Source organism: Cyclopterus lumpus, chromosome 15, assembly GCF_009769545.1.
Source record: "Cyclopterus lumpus isolate fCycLum1 chromosome 15, fCycLum1.pri, whole genome shotgun sequence".
In the NCBI taxonomy this organism is placed as follows: domain Eukaryota; kingdom Metazoa; phylum Chordata; class Actinopteri; order Perciformes; family Cyclopteridae; genus Cyclopterus; species Cyclopterus lumpus.
In genome coordinates, this window is record NC_046980.1 from 11,138,332 (window position 1) to 11,148,615 (window position 10,284).

General features: G+C 39.8%; 2 protein-coding genes across 2 annotated transcripts; both read right to left on the bottom strand.

Annotated features, from left to right (window-relative positions):
- Positions 1 to 266: 266 nt before the first annotated feature.
- Positions 267 to 3,999, bottom strand: rps24 (ribosomal protein S24). Its single transcript, XM_034552398.1, has 5 exons — positions 3,904 to 3,999; positions 3,081 to 3,146; positions 2,768 to 2,977; positions 1,852 to 1,965; positions 267 to 351 (listed from the first exon to the last, which is right to left on the bottom strand). The coding sequence occupies exons 1-5, from the start codon at positions 3,904 to 3,906 to the stop codon at positions 349 to 351; spliced, it is 396 nt and encodes a 131-aa protein (XP_034408289.1). The 5' UTR covers positions 3,907 to 3,999; the 3' UTR covers positions 267 to 348.
- A 1,436-nt stretch (positions 4,000 to 5,435) lies between these two features.
- eif4ebp2 (eukaryotic translation initiation factor 4E binding protein 2) lies at positions 5,436 to 9,854 on the bottom strand. Its single transcript, XM_034552569.1, is given in 4 exon segments — positions 5,436 to 7,159; positions 7,444 to 7,623; positions 9,568 to 9,657; positions 9,660 to 9,854. Coding segments are annotated over 4 exon segments (342 nt in total). The 5' UTR covers positions 9,700 to 9,854; the 3' UTR covers positions 5,436 to 7,127.
- Positions 9,855 to 10,284: the final 430 nt, after the last annotated feature.

Sequence of the window (10,284 nt, forward strand, 5' to 3'; positions counted from 1 at the left end):
AAATCCAAGTCAAATATGAAACCAAAACAGAAGTACACATATATTGGGACTGAAAACAAATTCCTGGATTTCTTACAAATGCAACACACTGACATCAAAGTCATGCAAGTTGCTTGAAGATGGCAGTCTACAAACAACTTGAGTCACTGAGTAGTGAATGCTGTCTGGTGTAAACGGCAATTCAGACTTTTACAGCTATGATGAAAAATATACACAAAAATACAGACATCAAAATGTATGCACGTTCAAATGAATAAACCCAAGGATAGAGATTTTTTTTCCAAAGTTTATTTGATGACAATATACAAGAACATCTTGAGCACGATGACCCTCCCTGGTTGTCCGAGCTCACTGTTGGGACAGAACAGCAAAATTAATACAGGGCAAATAAAATTACTCAAACAACAAAAAATAAACTTCCATGACAGTGTGATTAACATAAAGTTAAAATAGTACAAACAGGGCCAACAAATGTTAGTTATTTTATGGCAAGACAAATTGTTTTAACCCCAAAGTCAAAGTTTCAAGCTTTGTAAACCGTTATAAATGAAGTAAGAATTCATATTGGCAGTTCAACAGACACACACTCGACACTGAAACACTAAGATCCACATGCTCCACTCAAGTTCTGCCTGGATTAACTAGAGAACTGAAGCATTATGAAAGCACTTGTCTGTTTAAACGTAAGGCAGAGTGTGAACAGCCTAATGGGTATGCTATAATCTAGTGGCACAAAGGACTTGGGTAGAGGGGAAAAACCTATTAGCAGGGACTTTGAAACAACATGAGAGAAAGAGGGGGGCACTGAAGGAAAATGGCAGGGGTAGGTAAGGTACATCATGCATGGCACAGCTACGGTCTTTCAGTTTTTGATGTGCAACACAATGGCACACCATGCTTGTTCAGCCTTTATACCTGCAAACTGACACTTCACTTCTGCAAAAGAAATCCATGGGAAGCAAAACAAAGAGAAAAAGATGTAAAATAATGTTAACATGTTGAAAATAAAAACGTGGAATAGAAAAGATCTCTGAATGGATTTGTCGCAGCTATACTCAACGAGTCCGATAGAACCAAGCAAATTAAAATGGTAGATGTTGCTGGACAGTGTCCCCATTTAACAAGCCAGTTTGTGCTGTAGCCATTACAGATGTAGCCGTTTACAGTCCAGAGATCTATTCTAGGTGACTTTAGGCAAGAGACTTGTACCATAGAGGGTACAAGAGTATGTAACAAAAACTACATTGGGAGTTTCTACAAACACTATGTTTTAAGTTATTTTCTCTTTTGGCTGTGGGGTCATTAGCTTTCCAAAACACGGTCTAGAACACCATTAGTTTTCAGTTCAAGCTAGTAATTATTAGTATTACGAGAAGGATAAGCCAGGTAATTATTCACTAGTGGGTCAAATAATTGTATATCTGATGCATCACGTACATCCAGGGGAAAAGCATTATGGGTTTGAATCTCAGAAGGGTACTAGGTGAGGATGTGGTTGCTATTTATCACTAATGGATTGTCTGCATACTGCAATCGATCTATTTTTGTTACCTTCTACAGATCCCAAAGAAAATTTGACAGGATTGGAAAGATGGAAAAGGAAATTTAAACAGAAAACTTGGTGAGAATAGCAGAAAAGGTTAAAAATAGTTGCAAAGAAAGTAAAAAAGAAATCCACTGCCTTGAAAATTATGCCTTTTGCGTCAATTAGAAAAGACAATAAATTAATTATATTTCTCAATGGCATACTATCACATGAACACTGTTAATTAATTTGGTTAACAGAGCCAATAGGAGACTACACGCATTTTGTGACTGTTCTTTTGTAAGAAAGTAAAAGGATCACAATACCTTTTTGCCAGCAGCGCCCACACTGGCCTTCTTGGTGCCTCGTACTTTCTTCATTCTGTTCTTGCGTTCCTTGCGCTGTTTCCTTGAGGTCTTCTTTTTCTCATAGAGACCATGCTGAGGAACACAAATTAAACAATTTCATTTTACTTGATACTTTAGTAATCATAACCTAGTGGTGTTCAGCATACCATCACAATGATCACATCTCTGAAAAGAAACAACTTGTCGTCATCATACATGCATGAAATTTGACCTCTACATTTAACCAATCCTAAAAAAAATTGGAGCAGTTGACTGCTGTTAAGTGTCCGGAGAGCAAGTTGGGGTTAAGTGTCTCACTCAGAGACACTGCCCGGGGATCGCACCACCAACATCGTGATTAAAAGAATGACCTGCTGAACCCTGAGCCACATTCGCACTTAGTATTGCCAACCCATAAGATTATATTGGTGGCATACATCAGACGTCTACTTTGGGCCTTGGCTGATTAGCTTTTAAATCAAAATAACTGAACTCAAATTGTGCATATGCACACAGAAGATCACCTGCCTTCTAAAAAATGGGCCACATTATCCACCACCGATGTGCGATATTAATTGTGGATAATCAGCATTGCATTTTCATGGTATATCTATTCATATCATCAGGAGCTAATCTGCTGCTGTCTGCAAAGTATTCAACATGATGTACATGCAAAACGGTGTACAAAGTGTCTGACAGCTCTGAGGAGAGTTAAGAGCCTCAGCAATACAAAAAAAGGATGTCCAGTAAAACAATATTTTGCTATAAAACTGCCTTTGTGGTGCAGATTATAAGACAATTCAGCTGCTTGCTGTTGAATGAGTAAAAAAAGTTGAAACGGCTATGCCTTCTGCAGTCATACAATCTATAAAAGACACAAAGCAATAAGACTCACTCTGGCCAGTCTGTGTTTGGGCTCATTCTTCTTTGCGTAGTCTAGAGAGTCGTACACCATTGCAAAGCCTGTTGTCTTGCCACCACCAAACTGAGTCCTGAAGCCAAATGCGAATACGACATCAGGGGTGGTCTTGTACATCTTGGCGAGTTTCTCCCTGATTTCAGTCTTGGGGACCGTGGCCTTGCCGGGATGCAGGACATCGACGACCTACAGAGGAGGACAGCCAGTGAATACATGACCCCATCACAGAAAACTCGTCTCATGGTGGCATCAACACAATTAACATTGGATGGGTGTTCAAAACACTTACCATTTGCTTTCTCTGAAGCAGCCGGTTCGTCATGAACTTGCGGGTCCTGACTGTCACTGTGTCATTCTGAGGGAGAAAGTAGAAGATGATGCACATTAATGGACAATATTTCAACCACTAGTTAATTTCCAACCTGAAACTACGGATCTCAACACGCTCAAAATAATAATAAAACAGGCCCAACATTAAACTCCAGCTTCCCTCACCAAGTAACAATCAGTACATGCTGGCACGTTATTTTCTAGTTTCTCACGTTGACTAACTGGCTATTATAGCTTGCAACCAAGACACGTACAAGCTTCCACGGCCTCAATGCAGCCCGATATATAAACACAACCATGTGCCAGTTGCTATAGCTGAGCAATACTACAGCAGTTTGATTTCCCCGTTCGTGTAACATGAGGGCCCAGGCATGGCTAACGGTGTAGTGTATGCTAACGTTAGTCGCCGATAGCTCGGACTTCACGTCCCTTTATTGACAACTAATACACGTCTAAATACTCCAGTGCGACCTTTGAGCATCCGTGTAGTTTAACGAGACTTCACTGGGAATAATAGGTAAGGAACACACATGGAGGAAAGTATATAAACCCCCTCAAAGGAAGTAAATAGTGTGTGTATCGCATCCTGACAAACATACACTGGGTTAGCATTTGGATGGTGTCGCTGAATTTCCTCTCAGCTCGCGTCAAACATCGTCAATATCGACACTAAACGACAGCGCAACCTTAAACCATCACTTATAGGGAATGAATTGTGTTTAGATGGACGGATGGACTCGATGATCATCGGATTTTACTTTATATTTTACCACCAGACTCACCATCTTGACGCCGGGCTCGCTCAGGGACGTAGAAAAGGAGGAAGGACCAGCAGGCGACCGGATTAATGCCTGCACGAAATTGAGTGGGCACGTACTTTTTTTGCCTGATGTAAAAACGTAAACATAATCTAACAACTCGGCGGATTTCCTTGATTTTTTTTTCATTAAGGAAACGTAATATGGAGTTAGTAAAGGATACAGTATTAATAATGCATTACAAATAATTAACCCATAGTGTTCGCGTATTTTTTTTGTAATTTTTCCGACACTAAAAATATTTTTTTGATTTTTGCATTCATGCTGACAGATCAATAGAAAACATGAACTTTGAGTTAAGAACACAAGCTGGGCCGTTTAGATGGACACATTGTAAAACTGTAAAAGTACTGTGAATAAACTGACATGAAGGAAACCGTCACCTGCCTTTCCTCTTTAGTCCACTGAACGTCAGTAATGCGCGTCTGAATATTGAAGTTAGTGCCATTCAGTGTAGAGGACGAGGCAGCAAGATGTCAATAACCACATTATTAAGGTATCTACGTTGTAGTTATGAAAAGGTATAACACAATTGTGTCTTGGACGTGTACATGTCCGGATGCACCTGTTATAGTGGCCCAGGGCCAGGATTTGATGTTGGACCACCACTGACTCCCACCTCCACCCCTCACCTCCCACCCTATGTGCACTGTGTACCCTGTTACCTTTATGTTTCCATAGAGTACAGTACATTGGCCATAGCAGACTATGCATGGCAGCGTTTTAATTTTCCAGGACACCCAGAAACCAACTAGAAGTGCTATAAATACATTTTTATCTCGGAATATGCACCATGTGTACACGGAAACTAAATCAATAGGGGCCTCTCTACGAGACAGTTGATATTCTACTGCAGTGGTGTAAATTCAAGTTCATCAAATTACCAAAACCAGCTTACACGCAGTGATTCTGGGATGTTTTAAAGAAATATCTAACTTGCAACATTGTAGACTGTTTGACCGAATTGAGCATTGTTCTAATAATTGTGTCCGTCTTACTCGTCAGTTTTGTAACATCTGACTTGTACAATCTTAACAACTTAAACATTCTCTATCTTGCAAATTGATATACAATGTGAACAGCTTGAACGCTCGTCTGCCTGACGAATGCATTGAAAGAACATCACGTGTAGTTTACACAGTTAGTTGTCTAAATAAAATCCCATGAATAGAAAAAGGAATCGGTGCAATGTGTGCGAAGAGATTTTATTTTTATTTTGGTAATGAGTCCTTGTGATGTGACAATTTAGATGTGGAAAGCGGGCTCCGCTCTGTTGCACAGCATGAATCAGTGTTCCTGAGAAAACATACTGAGAGATATTATGGTACAATTATACAGAAGAGATTCCTGATCCGTATTGAAACATAGTAAGAATATTGGCCCTTACTTACTCGCGTTAAGTGATTCTATCCATGTTTTTGTCACATCAAAAATAGCAAAAACCACACCAAACAAATAATTAAAAACATAACATCTTGTTTTTTTTTGTTACGGAACTTTATTGATCTTGCAGCAACAGAGTCCACTGGCATTGGAGTTTCATTTAAAATAAAGTTACTTAAAATAAGAGCAGAAAGTTACAGTAAGTTTTGTTTCAAATCCCCTTCAACACACAATGTTAAGCCCTCATTGTCAAACCAAACTTATTTGAAATGAATCTGCTAGAGGAATTATGATGATGTTATACAAAGTTTTACTGCCAAAAGTGCCAAATTGGGTTCAAGCAACCACTGAATGTATGTGTCACCAAACATGGCCAGAATGAATTACAAAGCCAAAAAGAAAACCTTTGATAGACATCATTTCAGCCATTCAGTGGTCCCACTCGTATAGAGAAATAATATTGTGTTGTGAATTAATTTTCAGTAAAAATGGTCACCTCCTGGTGATGTATTTTCCAAGTAAAGAACTGCTACTTGGACACTGTACAAATAACAGACATGACTATGACTGTGGTGTAACACAAACAAACTAATTATTTGGACAAAGTGAGCATGTGGCAGTCTTTAAACCATCGCTATCTGAACTTCGGAATTCCCAAATTAAATGTGTGCTGCCACACCAGACTTCACAGCTGCTTGAGGAAGGAAAAATTATAATAGTCATTTTTTTTAAAACAATAAAACATACTTGTTTTGCCAAATTGCCGGGAACAATGTTACCTGTTCAATGTCACAGTGAAAAAATAAACATCTGTTGGAAAGTACACATTGATGACTAGGAACCTAATTTAAGTTACTGCATTTGATATGTGTAAGGCATGGACAGACATGACACGTGTACAGAATAAGGTATTGTCCGATGGGTTAAGGACACTGGGGCACATATATGTACTGTAGATGATCAAGCCTGCTGAAAACAATGTCTTCTGGTTCTTTGACACTTCATCCAAAAAGGCTTGACAGTGCTAATACCCAAACAAATGCGCTCAATAATAAGAAACAAAAATGCATAAAAGACATCTGTATTTTTTTTGCCTAACATTCCTTTTTTTAAAGTTTTGGAAACTTTGTTCACAGGCTTGTGTTGGTAATGGAAATGGAAGTCTTGGAATGGCATTTTCACCTAATTGCAAAATAAAAACCACAATAGCATCCCTTTGCATACATCACTGGAAACTAAACAGACCAAACAATCGATAATAGATTGTGGAGCTTTTCAAGTAGTTCCAAAAACCAAAAAGACATACAAATCACGTAAATAACATGCATACAATGTCTTCAAAACAAAACTAAAGACTGTGATGAAAATCAAAGCTTTTGACTAATTCTAAAGCCGGTACTAAAAATGACCTCTCCCAATTAACTTGGAATCCTGTGAGTTTTATAGTGTGCTCTGTTAAAGATCCGGACTCACAGAAAGCTGGAAGATGAGCACTGCAATCTGTGAATTGGACAAAGTGTCTGGGTACATAATATTCAGGCCGGCTCCCTCATTGTGTGGTTTGTACAGCGACTGGTAACCAGGGAAATCTATACAAATAAACATAGTTTCCAGAGTTGGCCCAACTACACATGTACGTATGATACACTGAATCCCCATGGGTTTACACACATTACATCCAGCAGCGAGACAGAGAGCTAAAGAAGATGGCTGCCATGAGGGCTCACAACATTGGTTTCTACAAGCCAAGCCACTGGCACATGTGATGCCAGGTCATTTGCTTTTGCTGGTGCGGTTCCAGTCGGTTAGATGTCCATTTCAAACTGAGCATCATCACCTTGAAAACAAACAAAGACAATACAGTGTTGACGCAGGGCTGTTGATTATCATGGTGGTCGGACGTTAGTTTAGTTTAGTTTGACATGAAGTCGGGTCTGAAATATCTTTACATTCTGTTTACAATCTGTAAATACAAATTCTGGGCACTTTACGTGAAACAATCGCAGTAAATCAACAGAGTGAGTGCTTGTCACATGTTTGAGATGAAAAGACTGATGACTGTACTGACAAAACACTCCCTGTTACATAAGTTGGTCACTTGATCCACATTGTAACTCTTACCGGTTGTGGGCTTGCCATCATGGTTGTTGATGTGGTTGTTGGCTTCATTCTTCTTGTTCTCTCTCAGGACATTTTGGCTGGTCACTCCGGGGATGACAGGCAGGTGAGCTGGGGGAGTCTGGGCAATGGGAGAATTACGCCTGTCCAGGAGGAACTTACGATCGTAGATGATCCGGGTTCCTGCAACAATACACATAGTTTTGTTACAAGTTTCAGTTACTCATGCTCTGTTGGAGGGAGCATCTATTGCGGGTCCTATCAAATGAGCTGTGGGTCAAAACTCTGGCCTCCATCCAGAAGGCCCAGATTAAAGCCATCTTCTCTAAAGCATTTACCTTTCTTACAAGTAGTCTTTAGTTCCACCACACTCCATCCCGTCGGCTCCGCTCCTCTGATGCCAATCTCCTATCCATCCCACATAGGACCAAGCACCGGACGTGGGGTGACAGAGCCTTCTCTATATCTGTTTTACCTGTATTTTAGTTATTTTTAGCTTTTAGGATGTTATAATTATGTGAAGTGTCTTTGAGTATCATGAAAAGCGCTATATAAATTCAATGCATTATTATTATTATTATTATAGTTAAACACCTCTCCCAGTTTCAGTCGGTTCGGAGGGAGATGCAGGGCTTTGACAATACATCAAAATAAAAAAAGCCACAAATATACCCCCAAAAAAGTAAATGTGAAAGATAAAGAAGGTTGCTGCACTTGTTCTAAGTCAGTTCTAAGTTAGGAAGCCAGGAAAACATCCACAGTGTTAAACTGATTCATTTGATTGAACTGCATGTTTCTTTTCCATCATTTCTCACAAGGTGCTGATGCAAAAGGTAAACTCAAACTGTCAGAGTTCATACACACACAAGACACACGGTTCTGACACCTTGAAAGCAAGATAGCCTTCTTCATGGTTTGGATTTGACTGACAAGTTGGCTAATGGGTTTTTTCTTTTCTGCCAAAAATCCCTCTATCATGTAATGTACATGGTATTTGCTTTCTGAATAATGCATCTGGCATCACAGCACGCTTGTTTTTTTTATCGTTCCCACATTAACCAGATTCACTGACCTTTTTCACAGCAGACAAAAAGAAAAGCACAGGTGTAAATAATAACGATGGCTCAGTTTCAGTAGTTATTGAAATGCAATATTGCAAACTATTTTGATCAGCAACACCTGTGTTTGACTGGTCAAAATGTCTGCTGTGACCAAAGGCTTTTTAACTCTCGTTTCACTTTTCTCTGGTTCCCCCACTGCAATTGTTCATGAGCCAAATTTGGAAACCACTGCTTTAGAAAAGACCCATAATAATAGTGTCAAACAAAATGTGTATTTGAATTGGATCTGAAATGATTAGTCAGGAAATTAATTAATAGAAAATACATGGGCAATTTAATTTAATTTAATTTAATTAACAGTTTGAACAGTTTTTTTCCAAGTGAAAATGCCACATATTCTGGCTCAAGCTTCTAAATGCTTCTCTTACGTGAACATTTGCTGGCTTTTAAAGGTTTTGTATGACTGTAAAAATATATACTTGGGGTTTGGACTGTTGTTTGGTCAAAACAAGACGCTGGAAGAAGTTACATTGCACTATAATGGACAGTTTTCTATTTTTTTACTCATACGATAAAAAAAAAAACATTGACAGAAATATTCTATAATGTTGCTTATACAGTGTCTATGGAGCTGTAAAGCATTTAAGCAGCACAGTGTTGACATTTTCACATGATCATGATATATGTGGAATCCCTGCTTGATTTATAGCCCGTCCTTATCTGCAGTGAATCATACATGGAATATGACGAGGCTGACATATCCATAATTAGCTTTAAGCTGTCGGTTATCACGCTCCTGTTTGCCAAGGGTGTCAAACACACCATTTCCTCCTTCTTAATTACTGCACGATGCATTTTGTACACAATCTCTGCGCTGCAAACCAGCCAATCAGACCGCCGCGAGAAGAGCACGGGGGCGGGTCTCCGCTTTGTTTTTGTTTTGATCATGATGACAAGCGGCCGATGGGCCACGGTGACATAACAGAGTACACACGCCACTTCACGATAATGCTCCTCCGTCCTGCTTGTAAATAAAAGATCTAGGCCGACGGGTGGTTCGTCTTACCTCCGGGAGTGGTAGAGAATAAAGTGCCTCCAGGGGTGGTGCAATAGTCATGAGGTAGCTGCGTTGTGTCGTTGATCAACACCGTCCTGTCGGGATGGCCCTGCACTCGCTAAGCTGACGACTGGTCGACATTTTTTTTCAGCGCGATACGGTGACAAATTTTTTTTTTGCAATGTTTATTTTTACCGAGACTCTCTGGTCCCCCTAAAAGCTTTTCCTGTCTTCTCCTCTCGTCCTCCCAGCCGTCAGCAGCGTCCTCTCCCTCAGCAAAGGCAGGAAGCAGGACGAGCAGCGGGCGGATGTGAAGTCAGCCGCGCGGAGCAGCAGCAGAAAGGTGGCAAGCCTACTTTGGAGTCAGTGAAAAACACATGTATCCATGATTCCTCTCTACCTAAACACATGCGGTTCATAAAACGTTTCACAACATAAACAACTGGCCTCATCTTGAACCTGAATATTATTCTCATCCTTTGTGTCACTCAAAATGGTTTGCTCGCTCAAGTTCTTGAGCAAGACTTCCGTCTGCAGCCCACTGCTCCTTAATAACTAAGGATGGGTTAAATGCAGAGAAGAATTTCCCCAGTGTGGGATCAATAAAAGAGTACATTATAATTATTATTATTATAACAAAGCGAGGGTGTATACATGTATGATCATATATTTATATATAAGTATATACGACTATATATACTAAGTCCCTCACGCCAATGATAACCA